Raw genomic sequence first — 21,249 nt, forward strand, 5'->3', positions numbered from 1 at the left:
AACACATTTGTTCTAACTGAGGTGACACATTTCTTAGAAGTATTTGTAAGTTCTTCTCAATTTTGGAATTCTTACCAGCTTGGCATAGAGGAAAAGGCAGTGAACCAGAAGTCAGGAAGTCTTTGATTTTATGGTGAACATACTCTTTTGTCCTTGAACCTTTATGGGTTTTCATTTTCTGCTCTCTGAAGTATGATATTTGCCCTGCCATGTAGATGAAGTAGATAAAATAATAAAAATGCTAAAATGCTGCACCTGGAAGGAATTTATTGTGGTGGTTTTCGCTTCATCTGGCTACTGCATACAATCCGCTCCTTCTTTCCTTAAAGATTCCAAATCTATGCAAGACGGCTGGGGGGAGAGTGACGGGCCAGTGACAGGAACTCGCCATCCCAGCTGGGAAGAGGAGGACGAAGGAGGAGTCTGGAACACCGCCGGCTCTCAGGGAAGTGCTTCCTCCCACAACTCAGCAAGCTGGGGACAAGGAGGAAAGAAACAAATGAAGGTAGTCAGCTTTACAAATGACTGAGCTTTCTTATTCATTCTTACAAGGCAGAGCTGAGATTTTTTTCATGGGAGGAGTGGGCTAACAGGAGTCCTCAAAGCGGGCTAAGTAAGGGGGGAAAATATTTTCTTAAGAACAACTACTCCCCCTTATTCCTCCACATTATAATAATTCTTGGGAAGCTGTCAAGGCACACTTTATAAATGCTTTCTGCTTTCTCATTCCAAAGCCAGAGAAGCTCTTGCAGTAAATCCCCATGAATATGTAAAAGAGAAACCAAAGTAAGATAATACTGGCGTCTCTAGTGCCAATCAGCATAACTGGATTTTTTCTGATTCAGGAAATTCCAAGACCCAAAACCCTTCTGCCAACAAACTGAAGCCCCAGTGTGTAATCCGGCTGCAGGAACTGGATGGTTTTTCTATATCCTTACCCTTGCCGCGTTGTAAACTTGTCACTGTCTGTATCTTAGGACAACCCGGCTTCCCCTTTGGTCTGCATAACTTCATGCGGACTTTTTAATCGAAGTTTCAATCTTAGTTTTTAATCTAGAACAATAGCCTTTGAGTCACTTTCTTGGCAGAAGCATTCCTTCTCATTCCAGCCTTTTAGTCCACAAATAAATTAGTGTCAGTAAGAAATGGGCAGCCATATACTTAATTTCAATATGGGAACCTGCTGCCCTGTGAAATGCTTCTTTTCCAACAGCTACTATTCTCCCAGGTTTCAAATGCCACAGGCTGTCTTGAAAGGGCCTTCAGGTGGCTAATGGTTGTGCATGCATCCCCTTTGCCTAAAGGATGTTCATTTTGTTGTGAATACCCTAGTTTTCTTTTGGGGTCACTGGTAGGAGCAAACGATTAACTCACTTTGCTGCTAACCAGAAGGTTGGAGGATCAAGTCCAACCAGAGGCCTGAGGATCTACTTCCCAAAAATCAGCCTTTGAAAACCCCATGAAGCAGTTCTATCCTGAGTCAGAATTGACTCAACAGCAGCTGTTTTTTTAACTTTCTATTAAAGTTGTACTGGAGACCTTTTGTTGAAGCAGTCATTTATAGCTTCCTCTCTTTTAAGGACTTTTATTTCATTACACTAGTGACAAAAGGAATTATTCAGTAAACTTTTTCTTTTTAGAATTTTCGATACTCGTTTTTTTTTTTTTTTTCTTATGTTGCCTAGTCTGCTTTTGGCTTTCGTTTGGTTATTTTCAAGTTAACAGTGAGACCAAATTAAAAGAAAGTTCAGAATACTGATGATTGAAAGGAAGCAACTGAGTGAAAAGTACTGAATACCCTCCTCGGTAACAGCCAAGATTTAATTAGTTAAGGTAATTGGGAAGTGAGTGCCTCAGCTCCGTGAACAGTAATTCTTGCCTTTTCATTGCTGAGAGCATTTTTGGCCTGGAAACATGTTGCGGAACTTAAGATCAGCACCTCATCATTTTCAAGAATAATGAAATTGAAATTACAAATACCATCACAGCACAAACAGGATTTTTACCTATAGAATGCACAGGTGCCCACGGGCCCAGTATCCCCTTCCCCCCACGTCCCCTGTCACAGTTCCACCTGCCTTTCCACAGAAGAACGGGGCTGAGGACTGGTACCTTGTTCAGGGGAGAAGCTCATTTTGTCCCACCAAAGAGGAAGCAAACAAAAAACCCAACCACTTCTGCCTCACTTTGCTCAGGAGGTTGGTGATGTGTCTTTCATGGTCTCTTCCACATTGGGACCAATGTCCTTTATACTGTAAAGCAAATGGACAAAAGTGCTAGGTGAATGAGTTCTTCATTGCATCCTACAGACATGAATGACCAGTTTAAATAGGCCCCCCTCCCGATAGCATGCAACGTCATCAAACTCTTTTTCCCTAACACAGACTAGCCTGGGTTACAAGGACAACAGCTGACTGAAAGGGAAAGCATTAGCATGCAAGAATGTTATTTTAGAAAATTCCGTACTGACTTCCTTGTATTTAAAAAGTGAAAACACTAGCTGACGGTGTGTTTTTCCAGTTACTTCTAGTTGAATGTGAGGAATAAAATAAGGACAAAAACGTAGATACAGCTAAGGCTTATTAATCATTTAAGCCAACAGATAAAACATGAAAATAACTGTAGTTAAAGAGGAGTCGTTTGGGTTCAAATAAGTAAACTTTCGGTTCTGCGTTTTCAGTCAGTACTTGTGCGAGTCAGATATGCGGTTGAGATAAAATGACTTGGTTCTGAGGTTACACGTTTCGTTTCTGTAGTGCTCACTAAAAGGAGGAAACAGTGATTCATGGATGAATCCACTTGCCAAACAGTTTTCAAATATGGGATTGCTGGTAAGTTTTATTTTTCATAAGTGTCATGTATCCCAGCTTTCACCGCTCAGTACAAATTTTGAGACCACTGCCACGTACAGTACAGAATCACAGATTTAGAAACCGGGCAAGCAGTGTTCTTCATCCTTTGGATTAAGCAGTATTTATGCTGTATTCTTTTCTCTTCCTTCAGAAATATTCCCAGCATTTAAAGGTTATGGCTTGCCGATTGTCTGTGTGTCCTGTTCTTCAGCAGGGTAGGGAGGTAAAAGTCAGGCACTTAAAGTTTATACTTTCATTCCCTGACCACTCTACCAGTTTTAATATTTTATGTATTTTTTTAAGACAGCAGTGATTCAAAAACTAGAAAATGATTTTGAGATTAACTACATGGGGAATTCTGTAAAATTTTTAATTCCTTTATCTCTTGGGAACACTGTTGGGGACACCCTGTCCCTGGTTGCCAGAAGACAAATGACTTAACTTGGCTGCACGTTTCAAGATTTGACAACTTGACAAATCACGAGAAAGAGTTGTCATAATTTGGCGGTCACTCATGGAATTTGATCCTGGGCCGACTGGAACTTGAGGACAGGGGCTTATTTCTCCAAACAGCTGTTTAGCCATTGCTCTGTCCATAGACTTCTGAGGCTAATTGTACGTGAAATTTGAATTTTAGAATCCAGGCAACAAAAGGAACCAAAACTAGTTGTATAAAAAATAAACAGTCCATACTGGTTGTAATAAAAGTAAGTCATTAAGATGCCTGGGTGGCACAAATAGTTGCACTCGGCTGGTAACCAAAAAGTTGGCAGTTTGAACCCACCCAGCGGCACTGAGGAAGAACTGGGCCTGGGGACCCTGCTTCTGTAAAGATTGCAGCCAGGAAAACCCCATGAAGCTAAGTCCTAGTCTGTGACACATGGCGTCTCCATAAGTCACAAAAACAACAACAGCAGAAATAAGTTACAGTATGTGCTCCAGTTTAAGGTTCGTTTCACAGTACCTTGTATAGTGCCAGTAGGAAGATGTGGCTATCACATGGATAATGACACCTTTCTGATTCAAACATGTGCAGATTTAATCCTCTCTCACCTGTTCTTTATTTTTCAGAGTCAAACTGAAGATAATCCAAGCAGTAAAATGGACCTGTCTGTAGGTGTGTATCAGCAGCTGTTGATAGGAATGCAATAGTTTGGTGTCAGTGATACCGTCAGGACCCCCGCCCAGTTGGGCTGGGTGCAGTTCAAGGTTTATTTGTGGAACACATACGCCATGGATGTTGCTACACTAGACAGCAGGGTAGAGGTTGAAAACTCAACTGTGAGGGCCAGGAAAGCCATGTCAGTGAGTGATGGGTGTCAGGTATGAGAACATGGAGGGAAGTGGAGGGCACTGGTGAGCAGTGGGGAGCATTTGGGGACCACCTGAAGGAATCAGCCAGGCTCTGCTCTTAATGGAAATGCAGGCTTGGGCATTGCCAGGTCTTCCATTTTCCAAAAGAGGCCAGAAATGCAGATCTGCATCTATGTCCTGGCTTGTAAATATTGGAAATTAATTCAGATTTCTAAAATGCTGTGTGAGGCCAAACAAAATACGTGTGTGGCCCTGCCAGACACAGCCCTCAGGCTGCCAGCCCTGGCGGCACTGGGGTGTTTCACTGTTGACAAACTCTCCCCCAGTGAGCGGTAGGGACGCAGTGCCAGCCCTTAGACTGGAGGGTTTCACAATGATGCTGTCACTCGCTCTGAGGACCTTAAAAAGAATCAAACCAGGAAGAAAAGAAAAGAAAACAGCCCTGGGTAGTAAAGGGAACCCGCAGTCTTTGATCCTGGATATTTTTAAATACGAGACCAACTAGCAAATAGACTGTCCGGGGCACTGACCATATCAGCACAAAATAGCAAACTGAGAGTGCAGAGGAAGGAAAGGGGATCACTGTATTTGGGAAACTCCATTGTACGGTGGACACAGTATCTCCTGGGTTCAACTCTGGTTTTAAAAGTTCTGAATTTTAGTGCAAGGCCTGTACGTCTTTAATCTCTTCATTCCCAATAAATGTTTTAAAAAGGAGCCCTGGTGGCACAGTGATTAAGTGCTCAGCTGCTAACCTAAAGGTCCATGGATTAAACTCACCAGCTGCTCTGCAGGAGAAAGATGTGGCAGTCTGCTTCTGTAAAGATTTGTAGGCTTAGAAACCCTGTGGGGCAGTTCTACTCTGTTCTCTATGGTCGCTATGAGTTGGAATTGACTCAACAGCAACAAGTTTGGTTTTCTAAATGTTTCACAACCCTGACCAACCATTTAGCAGATTTTTCTTTTTTTAAATAGCAAAAATAGATTATCTAACTGAGAACATTTGAATTTATGAGCACACCAATAATCGGTATAATTTTTTTAGCCAGATTTTTACCAGATTAGCCCAAAGGCTCTCTTCTAGTCTTCCGTGGAAGCCAAGCTACAAGAGAAACACATTTGCAGGGGGTAGGGGGGCCACATGTTCCCTGGGGGAAACCGCATCAGCCTGAACCAAAGAGAGCTCTCACTGTCTCATCCCCAGAGAGTAGAAAAGGCTTCTGCTCAGCACCCTGGGGAGGATAGTGGGGCAGGTCACTCTTGGTCGTGAGGGTGATGTTGATTCTTGAAATTTTCACTCTTTTTGTTTTATTTTTCCTTCCAGATAAAAAATTTGACGTGGACAAGCGAGCAGTGAATCTCGGGGATTTTAATGATATCATGAGGAAGGATCGATCTGGGTTCCGCCCACCTAATTCCAAAGACATGGGAACCACAGATAGTGGGCCTTATTTTGAGAAGGTTAGTTGAATCCTTTATTTAAGGTTAATAATTTGTGAGAACCATTTTGGTTCCCATTTGTCTTTTGATAATTGATTCCAGGAGGAAGCATGGAATTATTAAACTAAATTAATGAACGAAACATGCATGTCACCTGCGTTTAAGTGTTGACATGCAGACAGTTGATGTCAGCAGGTGATGGGGCAGGAGCTAGACCTGTATGTCCTTAGAATGTGAGTATTGTGAAGAAGGGCTGAGTTTTGAAAAATTCATGAAGTTGGAGGGGGACGTGGTGTGACTTTTAACAGTGGCAACAGCACACACTCAAAATGTACAGATAAAATTTCAGAGAGCAACTTATTCTGAATTCTTTTTTCTGCTACTGTGCAGCTACAAAGTAAATTTTGGGATTCTGTGCAGATACCTGCGTCTTCTAAGACCTTACCTTTCTGGTTTTGAAAAGGTGACCTAAAACTTTCTCCTTTGCTGTTTCTAAGGGAGCTCTTTTCTTTCTTTTCCCCCACAAATTCTCAACTACCTGATTTAAACAAGTAATTGATATGTATTGTTTTTTATATTTAATATTTCTAATGGAAGAGATTATCTCTTGATTCAGAATCGCAATTTGCAGTACCCTGGTCTTGGGAAAGCAGTTAAAACCAAAATTGTTAGATGACACCACTAAAATGCTGAACCAGACAGCCTCGTATTCACTAGGAAATTGCGCTGCTGGCTTCTGTTTCCCCAGCCATGTAGTTCAAGTAATCAGTATTAGTTGTACAAAAATAAAGTGTCTGGCAATTTTTGTCTTCCTGCAATGGATAGAATGTGTTACTAACATAGAGAATAAGAAAAATCTCTGTCAAAGTGAATGACAGATGTTGATCAAATCTGAATTCCATCCTGGTTTATTGCTAATCCATCTAACTTTGTTTATTCCTAGTGTTTCTCTCTTTTCCCTTCTTGCATTCTGTTGCTTCACTAACCAACACTCATTGTGATTGGCTAACTACTACTACTTTTCAGCTGACTTTGCCTTTCTCCAATCAAGATGGGTGCCTTGGGGATGAGGCTCCCTGCTCTCCCTTCTCCCCTTCTCCCAGCTACAAGCTGTCTCCCTCTGGTTCCACACTACCCAACGTCAGCCTTGGAGCAATCGGCACAGGGCTCAACCCCCAAAACTTCGCTGCTAGACAAGTAAGGAGGCCCCTCAAATTTGTAACTGCTTGGCTGTGGCCTCGCCTTGGCCCTGGTCTGCAGTTTATTGCATCATTTGTCTGTCTTGGGGAAATTTGTTGATTACTGAATGCACAGAATGATGTTAAGTGTAGGTTTTAGATCCTTTCAGTCCCTAGAACCCACCTCTCTCCATGTTTCTCAACACTGATTTTCTTTTAAGTCTGTTTCTTCTGTCTTCTCATTTTTGGTCATAACTTCACACTTTTTAAGTTAACTAACTGTAGGAAAATGTTAAAGGTTAAGTAGGTGCCTTTTTATAACCTAATTTAAGAATATATTTGCCATTTGCCACTTTTAACATTAGATTGAATGGCAAAGCTATACGTTGGAGTCTTTTCAATTTAATCAAGCTGCTAATTCAAAAATAGCAAAACTAGCACGGTCATGCATTTAAAAGTTAGAGCATTTTAAAAGCTAGTGTCTTGAGGTTTAAAATATAGTAGTTATTGAGAGGAGGGTGAAACTTCAACATTAGGTAGTGAAGCTTTGGAAAGAGTAGACGTTGCTGAAACGTGGCCGTGTTTCATTGAACCGGGGACAGCCCCTTTCTTAGGGTCAGGCTTGTCAGCCCTCCAAGGAGGGGTTGTGTAAGAGAAACAGAATCGGCCGAGCTGGTAGAGTGATGCCTCCTCAATTTCTCAGGGCAGAGTGGACGCAGCAGCTTCTGTCTGTCACACCGCAGTTGTTCTGTTGTGGTTTTTTGTGGAGGAAACAAGGAATTTGAAGCCACCATGCTTTTGTCACAGTGACTCCAAGGATGATCATTTTTCTAGCCATAGTTTTGTGACCCGTTACTTGGCACTGTGGCCTTTGCCTCAGTATATCTTGGGAGGATCGAATTATTAGCCGCTTCCATTCTGTTTCCCCATGATGACTTTCCATAGAAATTAAAAGGTTGCTATAAAACAGCTCCCTTTGCACTGCACCCCTCAGGTTGCATGTTGGGCTTTGCTGTGCTTCCTGGTAATTGCCTTAGCATGTTAAAGAATAGATTATCCTACATCCTTGTGTTCACATTGGTGTCTCTGGATTCAGAGTTTTAGGTAATTTTTTTTTTCTTCTTTATAGATCACTGTCTTTCTTATTGAAATGTTTCCATAAAGGAGGTGGATATGTGTTAATTATATAAACAGAGAAGAAACAACTGTATCAGTGTTTTTTGAGGTCTTTGTTTTGGGTTGAGGTACAGAAATATAAAATAGTCATAACACTTTTGATTAATGGTGATTGTCAGCGGGGCTCCAGGATCACATGATTAATAAATTCGGTTAGTATATAAACTTGAGTAGAGTAGACCGGCAAAGAAAAGGTCCTTCTTCATTTTCGGATCTCTGGATTGCTACAGAGTTCATTGTTAACCACGTTGGCATGCATGTTCTACCCAAATATGGTCATGGTTTTCTCAGGCAGTTTTCAGAGTCAGTATACTTCATAATTAGAAAACTTAAGATTAAAATACTCCATATCAGAGAAAGTTTCAGTCGACTTGGTAATTTTGTTTTTAATTTATATACTCTTCTGAGTTAAGCTCTATAGTTGGAACAGATCTTACCAGTGACTTAAATGAGAACTTCAGGTCTTCATAAAAGCTTCATGCACAGCAGTACAGCTTTAGAAATAGATAGACCAGCATCATCATATATATAAGCTTTCGATTCCCATTTTCCTAATTTCTAAATATAACCCCCAAAATAGGAGGACCTACCTGACTGCCGGTAAAGACGTCACTGTGCCAGATAGTTGCATCAGAGCTAAGGTCATGGCCAGCTTGTGATGCGAAAATGCCGTTTTAAAATGTAGGGAAGGTATTTTTTACCTAGATAGATACATGAAACAGACGGGTAGAATCTATTTACTGGGAATAAAAGAAAGTAAGGCTTGATTTTACAAAAGAATAAAAACAAATTCTTTTTAATACTTCTTAACAAAAAAAAAAAAAAGATTTTTTTTTAAAGGGAAGGTTGAAATTAAAAATTACCCTCAAAAAGCAGTATGGACCCATCAAAACATGAGTTCTGGCCAGGACTTTAATTACTAGAAACCCCACCATTCAAGCACTAGTCCGTGAATAGTTAACGTCTACTAACAAGGCCATTGCTTTGATAGTAAAGCATAAATGAAAAAGATCATTGCAGAATATTCTCAGTGAAATAAACATTTCCTGTTTTCATGGGAATGAGCAGTAGGTGCCAACTAGAGCCCTACAGTCTCGGAGAAGTTAGAGCCAAGCCCTTTCACCTCAGAGTGACGGTTTGATTGGTAAGATGAGAGAAGTAGGGATACTGGTGGCATTTCTAGCATTAAAAGGGTTTTTCACGTTTAGACAATCTTCTGAGAGGCATCAAATTTATGGTGGGTCTTTGATTTTCTTTTATGAGATACACAGATTTTAATTGCCATTTCTGGTTTATGTTCATAATCATTTTTATTTTCAGTACTTTTTAAGTTCATTAATTTCCCTGTAGCAGCCCCTTAATCTGTTTTTGAATTCATCAAACTATCCAGATATCTTTACTGTTCTTGAACTTAATGATGCCGTTATGAAATTTTTCTCTAAAATTACCCGTTACGACTCCGGAATAAGACGCTGACATCAGTTCAGAGCACGCACGCTCGGTGCCAGCAGTGGTGCAGCTGTCACTGCTGAACGTGTTCAGTGGGACGTTTTCAAGCATTTGAAATTTGGGGTCATGAATGTTGGCAAATGATGTGCTCATCCTACAGACCAGGGCTTCATCAAGTCCTGGGAATACAAAGAGGGAAGTTACTAAGCTGGGGTGGAAAGACAGAATGGAAAATACAGCATGTTTTGATAATGGGTACTGTCAAAGAGCTTTAAAGCCTTTTAAGAACATAGAGGTGAACTCAGTTAATTTGAGTGAGAAACAGGGAAGAAAGTTTGGGGGAAGACTTTGTTGATGAAGGTGATCTCTGAGGTGGGCCTTGAAGAAGCCAACCGAACGTGGCGTAGAACCTCAGGTAGAAGGGACACAGCATGAAGTTACCACATATGGTTTCTTTGCTGAAGGACTTTTCTTAGCTGGAAACAAGTCAGCAAGGAAGGGCTGTTGTTAGCCCAGAGTAGCACTCAGTAGCTTTCTGATTGCAACAGTCTAGAAGTGGCCCAATGACTTGGTCCTCTAGGGAGTTAACCTTATTTTTAGGATGGCTGTGGTAGTCATACATTTGAATGAGAAGGTGACACATGAGGAACACCTGTTTGAGTGTCCCTGTAATGACTTTTTCCTTTCTTCCTTTTTTACCTAGTAGGGTGATTGATTCAGGTTTCCTAATCTAGTAAAGAAAGGGACAAACAGACCCAAGACAGGGAAGTCTGTCCATAGTTAGGGTCCTCATGGGCTTAGGCTCACAACTGGATGACAGTGATTTTGCGGTTGAACCAACCCGTTCAGAGAAGCGCTACTGTAGTGTTGTTTCATTACTGTTCTTGTTCATTGGCCCGTGGTTTTACTCAGGTGCCTTTCAAGATGGAGCTCAGATTATAAGGTTTAAGAATAAACTTGGTTAAAAAAAAAGAAAATACAGTGATCGAAATAAATGTTACATATAAATATTATATTTAAATCACAAAAAATAATTTAGTGGTTATTCTAACACTGGACTAAATTTAACCCTTTCAGTTTATAAAGTAACCAGACGGTGATGATACGCCCATGATTCGATTTCAGTCACTTTCCTGAATGTTCCAGGATCAGGAACTTCTCAGTTATAAAATTCTGTGATTCCATGGAACATAGTCTACAGTTCTTCTGAGTGCTAGGAAACCTGAGCTGGTTCTTCTTTGCATTATTCTTGTGTTAACAAAAAGCCTAACTGTTGCCGTTCTGCTTCCAGGGTGGCAATCATGGTTTGTTTGGAAATAGCACAGCACAATCGAGAGGAATGCACACACCTGTGCAGCCACTGAACTCTTCTCCTAATCTCCGGGCGCAAGTGCCTCCCCAGTTTATCTCCCCCCAGGTAAGCGGTTTTCTGTTTCCACCATTCAGAGTTAAAGCCCAAGCAGGTGGTCAGTACCAGTTGCTAATTGACTGGTTTTGTGGCCATTAAAGGAATAATAGTTACCTGTCTAAAATGTGAAAAATCCAGGTACCAAGGACCGAGACACTTTGAACAAAGTATCAGATCTCATCCTTTTATCGTTCTGTGCGTACAAAGTAGATGTTGGCATGGGAAGCATTGGGATTCTGTTCCTTTTAAATCTCCTAATGATTTTTCTAGTACTGTAGTGTTTTAATTGCATGTTAAACTTACATAGGCAGTTAAAACTTTTATAAAATGTGATGTGTCAGCGTTGAGAAGTTGATTGTTCTTGAGGAGTCCACCATCAGATAGAGAGGAGAGTTGCCAGATTCTGGGTTATTTTGAGGAGAGAGATGTTCAGATGCTGACTAGATGCTCTAGGGGGTGTTTCAGAACTAATCAAGCGGCAGAGACTCCTGACTAAAAACTTATATGGCAGCTCTGCATATGCTTCGGTTCACTGGGTACCACGGGAACCCCTTAGGGCTATTTCTTAGTAGGAAATGTGCAATGAGTTGTTTTGGGTAAAGATAAGAGATTTGTGTCAGTCTACTCCAGTACACTCAAGGAGCCCTGGTGGCTCAATGGTTAAGTACTCGGCTGCTAACCAGAAGGTTGGTGGTTAGAACTCACCAGCCACTCACTGGGAGAAAGACATGGCAGCCTGCTTCTGTAAAGATTTAAAGCCTTGGAAACCCTATGAGGCAGATCTCCCTTGTGCTCTAGGGTCGCTATGGGTCGGAATCAACTCAGTGGCACTCAACAACAACACCTGTACACTCTCCCTCATACCTTTTTGTGAGAAAACAGGTCTGAGGGGCCAGAGTAAAAGCTGATGCACCCGTTAAGGACTCAGTGTATGACCTTAGTCTCCTTCAATTTTACTTTAATGAACTAAGATCAAGAATGTTCAGTCTGTCCTGTAAAAGGGATGGGGGCACTTTACTAGATCCAACCAATAGGTTATGAAGTTTTTTTTTGTTGTTGTTATTGTTCTGTTTGAAAGGCCTTTTAAGGTAGGGACTTAAAATATTTATTTGAAGTCATAATCTATAGGTTTCAAATTCTTCTTTTAGCATTCTGAGTCTTTATCTTTCTTGGTAGAAAGAGAAATACTCATCTGCCCCCTGTCCCATCCCTACTGCCCCTACATGGTCCTGCCAGGGAGTCTGGGACACTCCTCCTTCCCCTCCCTGTAAGTTTCAACCGTCCGTCAAACCTCAGTCAGAAGTATGTCCTCTGGACAGAGTCCGTCCTCACTTCCCCGGCGCAGCAAAATGGCGGCGTCTTCTGAATTCCTGAAGTCCTTTGCAGCGTCCCTGATTTCAGGTTATCGAATGTCTGCAGTGCTCCAGGTACTGTGTTAGTGATGCACACGTGAAGAAAACACCAGGTCTCCCTTCACAGCCTTCTGGAGTTGGCCAGGGAGGTAATAGAACAGTCGGCGAATAATTAGAATACAGTGATGAATATTGCAGAGAAATGTATAGCGGAGTTGGGGGAACTAGGCCAGGTTTCATAGTAGCGGTGACATTTGAACTGGGTCTTGAAGGATGAGTCACTTTGCTGGGCACAGCCACATTAAAGGTGCCCTCTTTTTTTTCTGGGTAGCAGGAGCATGTGTGTGAGGGGCGGTGATATCCGAAAGAAAGTGACATGTTTGGGGAATTACAGTTAGTTTGAATAAGTAGTTTGAGGTCTTTGAAGCTTACGTGCTACTATCTAGAGTGAAATGGGAAGAAATGAGGGAGGAAGTTTGGGACCAGATTTGGAAAAGTTTTTTTTGCCTTGTTCAGGAGTTTGGACTTTGTGCTGCAGGCCAGTGCTTGTCAGCAGAATCAGTATCATTATCCAGGAAGTTAGTTAAAAATGTCCCCAGGTCTCCCCCCGTTTACGAAGACAGAATCTTATGCTTGGTCCTAGTTACCCCCAGGTGATGATATTTTGTACATACTAAAATTTGGCTGTGGGGCAGCAGTGGTTTGTATGAATTGTCCCTTTGTATGCTGGAGACCTTTGTCCTATTCCCGGCCAATACACCTCTTGTGCTGCCACCACCTGTCTGTCACTGGAGGCTTGCGTGTTGCTGTGATGCCGAACAGACTTCAGCAGAGCTTCCAGACTAAGACGGACTAGGAGGAAAGGCCTGGTGACCGACTTCCGAAAACCCTGTGGATCACAGTGATCTGACCTGCAGCCGATCAAGGGGATGGTATAGGACCGGGCACAGTTTCATTCTTTTGTGTGTGGCGTTGCCATGAGGCAGGGGCCGACTTGATGGCAGCTAACAACAACGTCTGGCCACTACTGCTGTGGACAACAGCGTCAGGCAAGGCTTGCCTGCTGAGTAGTGATGCAGGAGGACTGATGTTTTAGAAAGGTAGCAGTGGTGATAATAGAGAGGACATGTTTGAGAGGCAGAACTAGTAGAGAAAAGGAGACCAGTTACGAGGGAACTATAGGACTCCAGGTAGGGCAGTGGCAGTGGGTAAAACCCTCTTGTGAAGGCCAATAATGATCTTTGGGTTGTCAGATACAGCAGTCTGTTCTCTAGTTAGTGGATGAATCAGCAACATTTGACATGGTTTATCACTCCCTCTTTTTTGCAACACTTTATTCATTTGGCTTTTGGATCTCTGTATCAGTTCTCCACCTGCCTCTCCTCCATCTCCCTTACAAGCCCCTCCTCACCTCCCCAACATGGAAACATCACATGTCCCAGATATAAGTCCTTGAAGCTCTTCTCTTCGCCATTGCTAGGCGATCTCACCCAGTTCAATGACTTTAAATACTGACAGTTCCAAAATTGTATCTTTAGCCTAGACGTCTCTTTTCAACTCCACAGACTGCTGGGCATCTCTGCCCGGGTGCCTGATAGGCATCTCAAGTTAACATGTCCAAAACAGAACCTCTGATTCCACCCCACACACCCCTCCAGAAGCACCCTTCTTAAAGTCAGTGGTACTCTCATTCTGTAAGTGCTCAGGGCAAGACCTTGGAACTAGTCCTGTCTCCTTTCACTCTTACACTTCACATCCAATCCATCAACACATCCTCCCTTCAGAAATTTATCTGGAGTTCGACCGTTTCTAAGCACTTCTACCATGCCATTGACCAAGCCACCATCAGTTTTCTCCCAGGTGATTGTAGTGGTCTCTGGACTGTTCATGGCCCTGCTTCATTCAGCAGTTGCCTGTCTCGAGTCTGTTCTTCGCCCAGCAGTTAGACTGATGCTCTGAACCCCTGCTGTCCAATATGGTAGCCATTACCCATGTGTGGCTGTCGAGTACCTGAAGTGTGGCTAGTCTGACTGAAGAACTGAATTTTAACTTTCATTTTAATTGATCTAAAATCAAATAGCTGTACACGGTTAGTGACAACCATTTGCACAGTAGAGGTATAGACTATTTCTGTGATCACAGAAAGTCCTGTTGGGCATCACTGCTCGAAAACATTAAGGTAGATCATGTTACTTCTTTACTTGGACTCTTACTGTGACTCGCTGTCTTGCTGAGAATACCAAGCAAAGTCTTTGAGGCTCTTTGTGAAACACCCAACCCAACCCAGTACCCTGCCACTCTCCCATGTGCTCTGTCCTCTGCAGCCGGCTGGTCCCATGCAGAGCGTGCATACTCTTGGAATCCTCTTCTCTGAGATTGCTGCATGACTTGATCCTATTTCCTGTGTAAACCCCCCCCCCTCCCCACCACCACCATTGTTGCACTCGTTCGTTGTTTATTCCCCTGCCCCCTTCACACTGGCAAGGTCAGTATCTGCTTTGCTCACTGCTGAATCCTGAGCACCTAGAACTATGCACGGAATATGTTTCATACTTAGTAAAGCATATGCTGAGCCGTGGAAAGATGCAGTTCAGAAAGAAGGTGCAATTAAATTAGTCTGTTTAAGAGAGTTAGGTGACACACATCTTTTTAGTGCCGAAACTCTTACATGCTCTACTTGGCAAAGTACTTGTGTTCCTCTTTGTTTTTGAAATTTGTTTATTCAGCTAAATGCAGTTAACATTTAATTAATGCATAACGTGTATTTTAATGTGTAATGAGGCAGGGTATTAAGCAGTGGAATCCTAAGTTTTTTCCCTTCAATTTTCGGTATCTTAAAAATCAAAGCTGCTAAAGAAATTTAACAATAAAGGTAGTGGGTAGCTCTTAAGGGAAAAAAAAAGTACTAACTATACAATAAGCCACACTGAAGGTTTGAGTAGTGGAGAAAAATTTTTCCAGAAATCTCCAACTAAGGCAAGAACCACAGGGATTGCTTTTATACATCTCCCATGTAGACATTGTTGCTTTACAGGCAAGTTTTTCACATAGTTGCATCCGTGGTAACTCTGCCCTGCTATTTGTTGTTACATTCTGTTATAAGTGTTTCCTTTACTACATAGTTTCTGTGCTGATGGTTCTTCCCATTGCTGTCAATTGGATTTGACTCGTAGTGATCCTATAGGACAGAGTAGAACTGCCCCATAGGGTTTCCAAGTAGCCAATAGTAGATTAAAACTGCCGACCTTTTGGTTAGCAGCCTGAGCTCTTGACCACTGTGCCCCCAGGGCACCATCCTGACTGTTCTTAGGGACAGTATGATGTTTCACCAGGTCCATGTACCTTGATTGATTCCCTTCCCCCATGATTGGATACGATTTCTAATTTTTCACTCTTACAAATATTGCCACAAAGAAGTCCTCATACATAGATCTTTGCCCACATTGTTTCTAAATTTAGATCCCCAGAGTGAAATTTTTGGGTCAAAGTGCGAAACATTTAAAAACTTGATAAATATTGTCAAATGTTAACCATTTTATAGGGGCTGTCAGTGTTTGATGTAAACATAGAAAGAAGACATTGAAACTCATCTTTTAAGATCCGTTTACAAATGTTCCTGGCCTTGGGTTTCCTTTTTTCTCCTGTTCCTCAAATATTCAGACAGTAACATTATCTAGCAGGCTTTCCTCTTGCTTTTAAATTGCAGTCATTTTGCATCTGCGGTGCATAGCCTGCCGTACTGAGCTTCGCTTTCTCCCACCCAGCTGGAGGTTGAAGGGCTTTTAAGCCAGAATAATTATCACCCTGATACCTGGGAATGTGGGAACCTGATACCTGGGAATGTGGGAACCAGCACTTTAATTACCCTGCAACCCCGGTATGAACAGCCATTTGCCAGGAACCTAGTGGCCCTGCTCCCTGATCCTTCTGTGTTCATTGGAGAAGGGCAGTCCCTCTGCAGCATGAAGAAGGGAGATGTTGAGCAAAGCTAGGTAGGACAGACTCCTAAGTGTGCCCTTCATAGTCTTTGTAATTGTCAATTCAGAGAACTTAGAAGATACTGGCATTCAAAAGTAAGTATAAAAAGGTCTGGTGTTAGTTTTCCTTTGCTTTTCTTTATACTCTGTCTACTTACCTATCCTTAAACCATGTGTTATTTCATTTTGCCTGTTTTTGTACTTTATGTTGTGGAGTCATGCATTATTCTCTGACTTTTTTTACTTGACATTGTTAATGAGATTTTTCCCACGTTGATTTGGACAGCTGTGGCTCATCCAGAGTTTTGTTATATGTTCTACTATTGATAGATCATTTACCTTGTTTTCAGATTTTTGCTGTTAGGAGTGGTGTTGTGTGACTGTTCTTATACTTGTCTCCTAAGATGAGTTTCTCTGGGGTACTGCTGAACCACAGACATGTTCCCTTTTACTTTGTATGGTGTTTTGCCCCCCCCCCTTTATATATATAGCTAATTTTGAGTATTAGGAATAGTAACGGGAAGAAAGAATAATGGGAGTTCCTGGGTGGTGCAAATGGCTAAGCACTCAGAAGCCCAGTGATCCACTTTTGAAAGGTGACAGGCATTGAAGACCCTGTGGAGCATACTTCTTTGATGACATGCATGGGGTCACCATGAGTTGAATCATCTTGACAGCGACCAGTTTTTTTTTTTTAATGCAAGGAATGGCATACATTTTCAAGACTGAAGAGAAATGGTTGATCCAGAGACCAGTGGCTTTGTCCAGTATAGAACTTTTTAAACTAAACAAAAAAGGGAAAAGAAATGAAAGCTCAGACAACAGCCATTAATTTTGAAGGCCAGGAGGTCTGAGGGCAAAATAAGCAGAGGAGATTTCAAGATTTCCAGTGAATCATAGAAGAAAACTTTGGAAAGGAAGTTGGAAAGACTGCCGATGGCCTAGAGCAGTGCTGTCCAACAGAAATGTAATATGAACTGCATTGTGGAATCTTCGATTTTCTAGTAGCCACATTTACAAAGGTACAAAAAAATGGGTAAAATTACTTTTAATGATATATATTCTTTAACCCAAAAACCAAACCCGTTGCCGTCAGTCAAGTCGATTCTGACTCATAGTGACTATACGGGACAGAGTAGAACTGCCCCATAGGGTTTCCAAGGAGCAGCTGGTGGATTCGAACTGCAGACCTTTGGTTAGCAGCCGAGATCTTAACTTTGAATGACATATATTCTTTTACTCAGCATATCAGAAGTATTATTATTTCAATATGTACTTAAGTTTTCAAATTATTAATGAAATTTTTTACTTTTTTTTTTTTTTAATACCAAGTCTGGTTCTGTACGCTTACAGTGTATCTCAGTTGAGACTAGCCACATTTCAAGTGCTCAGTCGCCACATAGAGGACAGCACAGGCCTAGAGCTTAGAGAGTTGTGTGAAGTGTAGATACTAAATCCGTTCCTGGGGCTGCTGCAACACATTACCACAAGCAGAATGGCTTAAAACAACAAAAAGTTATTCCGTCACCATTCTGGATGCTAGAAGTCTAAAATCAACATGTTGGCAGGTTGGTTCCTACTGGAGACTCTGAGGGAGAATCCATTCCATGCCTTTCTCCTAGCTTCTGGTGATTGCTGGCCATCCTTGGTGGTTCTTGGCTTGTAAACACATCACTCCAGTCTCTGCCTGTGTCTCCACATGGGGTCCTCTGTTCTGTCTCTGCATCCAAATTTCCACCAGTCATTGGATCAGGGCCCACCCTAATCCAGATTGTATCTATAATTACCCTACTTCCAAATAAGGTCATATTCTGAGGCTCTGGGTGAACATAAATTTTTTGGGGGGGGGGGGCATGCTTATCAACCCAGTACGGTTACTAAATTGAATGAATTAAGATTCACACATCACTGATGTGATTTTATGAGTCATTGAGATACTTTTTTTTTTTTTTTGAGATACGGTGGGATAAGACTCTGGTTTGGGGCATGGTGTTGAAAGCATAGGATATATCTACTCCTCCCTCTTTCCCCAATCATTTATTACAGTGGAGTTAGAAGTATTAAAGCAGACACTATGAGTTAAGTCCCACTGGTGATTATTTGGGTGAACTCAGAGGAGAGGTGGTGAAGAAGAGCCGGGATTTATGGGAAATTGTGGAGGTGTGTTCTTCATGCCGGCCATAAAACTGGTACAGAGGCCAAGCGCACAGTAGGGGAGTGCTCACTACACACACGTCTGCTAGGAGACCAGCAGTTAATATAGGTCATCAATCAAGTTTTTATATTGGTTGGTAACACTCAGTATCTCTTCCAGGGTAGAGAAGAAGCAACTTGGCAAACTATTGCATTAAACCAAAATACTACTCAGAATAAAAAAGTGATAGGTTACGTAAAAGTGTCTGGAAAATGAGATTGTGAGTCAGGTATAGGGAACCTGCACTTAGAGTTTCTGGACTAGAAAATGTCAGAGAAAAGACGTATGTTCTTGAGAATGTGGCCGTGACGATGCCTCAAAAGTATTAGGAAACGAAAGAATTTAACCCTGACCGTGATGCTGAAGATAGGTGCTTTCTGATGGACTCAGTTTGTAAAGAGGCATTTTCAAAAGATGGAGAGAAAGGTATAAAAGCAATCATGAATAGGAGAGCAACATTGAAGTTCAGGGTTCTGTCAGGGAATTAGAATGGGAAAGAAGCTGAGGCTTGCAAAAAAAGTAGGCCGATCTGAGAGCCTTTGGGTTTAGTGCAGCGTGGTGACTGAGAAGGGAACAGCTGCTTTGGACTCGTTGTCATGTGAAACCTCAGATCAGAAATGGGGAAGAAGTATCCCTCCCCCACAGGAAAGTGAGAAGAATGGGGGAAAATTTTAAATAATTTTTGAAAGGAGAAATAAGGGAACTGGCTAAAGACTGATATTCTTGGTGCCAATTCCAGGTAAGATTCTAGACTAGATGATCAAAAAGATGGCTTTTGAGCACCTAGGATAGGAATCAGTAATCAGAGTTTGCTACAAGCTTCAACTTGACTCATTTCCTTCATTGATAAGTAAGAAATATTGGATCATAAAAAACGATAATAGTCATCGTATCTTTATTTCAGCAGTCCATTTAACAAGCTGCTTCATTGTTTTGGATGAGGTGGAAGAATACAGGCTACATGCTACAGTAAAACCATTGTGTAAATTAATAAATGGGTGACTCTTCCCGAGCTGATGAGTTTCAGGTTGGAAGGAAGTTTTTAGCGGCATGCTACTAGATTATCCCTAGCTCTGTCAAGTTCAACATTCCGACCACATGGGGGGAACACAAACAGAATAAATGGAATAACAGGATTAAAAAGAACTTGGGCCAACTCTTGACAAATTAGAACGTAATAGAGACCTGTTTGTTGAATAAGTATTTATTGAGCATCTGCTATGTACCAGGCACATAAAGGTAAATGCAAGGTTCTAAGCTTGGATAAATTACTAAAGATTTTTTTTTAAACCAGCTGCTTAACTATTACATGGGGGGAGGTATGATTCAACTGCAAAACATATTTTAAAATAGTGTAGATTTTAATTGACAGTCAGTAGGAGTTATGATGGGATCACAAGAGAAACTGAGATCTTAGGTACTGTTAATAAAAGCATGACTTTTATCAGAAGAGTAGAGATACCCTGATCTAGAAAGTAGCTTTCTGTTGTGGACTCTGTATCAAGAAATTCATTGAGATACAGGTGAAAGAACTGGTCATATTTAGGCTGGAGGTAAGATGCAGGAGAACTGTAATCATTTGTCTCTAGACATTTGAAGAATTGTCTTGTAGAATAATATGAACATTTATTGAGTACGTTTCTAAGCATTTAACAAAATCCTCAAACAGTGTACTGAAGTTGGTATTATTCTAATTTTAAGATGAGAGCATTGAGGCTCAGAAAGGTTAAATAAGCAACTTGCTCCAGGTCACACAGCTTAGAGATGGCGGAGCTGGGATATAAACCCAGGCATTCTGGCTCTAGAGCCGAACTTCTAAACCAGTGTCCTATTTGCCACTCATGGATGAGGGAGGAAATTTGTTCTCCACAGCCCCAAGGGGATCCGGTGGCGTCAGTGGATGAAAGCACAGGGAAACTCATTCCAGCCCAGCTGAAAAATCTTTTAACAAGCAGTTCAGAGAATGGGAAGGTGTTCTTCTCCTGTCAACGGAGGGCCCCACAGCCTAGCTCCGTTCACTCCTGAAAGCATGGAGAGAATGAGGGCAGCACCTGTGGACCCCTCCCCATTGGCTCTCTGCAACTCTGTGTATATTCAGTATGGGAAAGTCATGAGTTGAAACTCCAGTGTGGTGCTTTACAAGTTAGTATATTTTTATCATTTGTATAACAGGAATACTTAATCTTTGGAATACTTAACCTTTTAAGCATTTATTAGCTTTATGCAGTTCAGTATATTTTACCTTACGGCAGACTCCCAGTAATAACTTCTCAGTTAGACAAAAGCCATACTTTCACATAAAAAAATTTTTTTGTGCAGGTATTTTCCTGTTTATAAAATTCACAATTTTTATTGTAGAAAAATTGGGAAAGCCTAACGAAGAGACTAAGAAGCTCTTACAGTCTTGTTGCTGAGAGAATACTTCGGTGTGTTTCCCCCAAGCGTATACCAGTTTCCATAAACATTTTTCAAGGAAGAAGTTGATAGCACTTGCCTTAGATGTATCAAAATCCTCTTCACAGAAAATGCGTTGTTGTGATAAATTCTGAAAGCTCTGTCTTTGTGTGTGCATGTATCTAGGTTTCTGCCTCAATGCTCAAGCAGTTTCCCAACAGTGGCCTGAGTCCAGGCCTCTTCAATGTGGGGCCCCAGTTATCTCCTCAACAAATTGCCATGCTGAGCCAGCTTCCACAGATTCCCCAGTTTCAGTTGGTAAGTAGATTTTCCTCCTATAGCTGAAAAGATTATTTGCAAGATTTTTTTGTCGCTTTCTTTAGTCCTGATTTGCTTCATTTATCTTTTTTGCCAGTTTTTTTGGTTAGAGATTACCAGTTCACACTTCTGTCCAAACTATTGAGTGTGCTTAAGTGTTGGTGGAGAGGAGCCCTGGTGGCATAGCTGTTAAGCGC

General features: G+C 41.6%; 1 protein-coding gene across 8 annotated transcripts in view; it reads left to right on the forward strand.

The window, feature by feature from the left end:
- Nucleotides 1-21,249, forward strand: part of TNRC6B (trinucleotide repeat containing adaptor 6B) — a 296,019-nt gene that overhangs the window by 256,561 nt on the left and 18,209 nt on the right. For 7 of the 8 annotated variants that reach the window (XM_049885177.1, XM_049885180.1, XM_049885179.1 and 4 more), the window contains 6 exons: nucleotides 330-505; nucleotides 2,757-2,831; nucleotides 3,924-3,969; nucleotides 5,491-5,627; nucleotides 10,701-10,826; nucleotides 20,921-21,052. In XM_049885177.1, coding sequence (XP_049741134.1) covers nucleotides 330-505; nucleotides 2,757-2,831; nucleotides 3,924-3,969; nucleotides 5,491-5,627; nucleotides 10,701-10,826; nucleotides 20,921-21,052 — 692 coding nt within the window. Of the gene's footprint in view, nucleotides 1-329; nucleotides 506-2,756; nucleotides 2,832-3,923; nucleotides 3,970-5,490; nucleotides 5,628-6,632; nucleotides 6,804-10,700; nucleotides 10,827-20,920; nucleotides 21,053-21,249 lie in introns of all 8 variants that reach the window. The other variant, XM_049885184.1, reaches the window with a different exon arrangement.

The sequence above is a fragment of the Elephas maximus genome, chromosome 4, assembly GCF_024166365.1.
Source record: "Elephas maximus indicus isolate mEleMax1 chromosome 4, mEleMax1 primary haplotype, whole genome shotgun sequence".
Classification (NCBI taxonomy): domain Eukaryota; kingdom Metazoa; phylum Chordata; class Mammalia; order Proboscidea; family Elephantidae; genus Elephas; species Elephas maximus.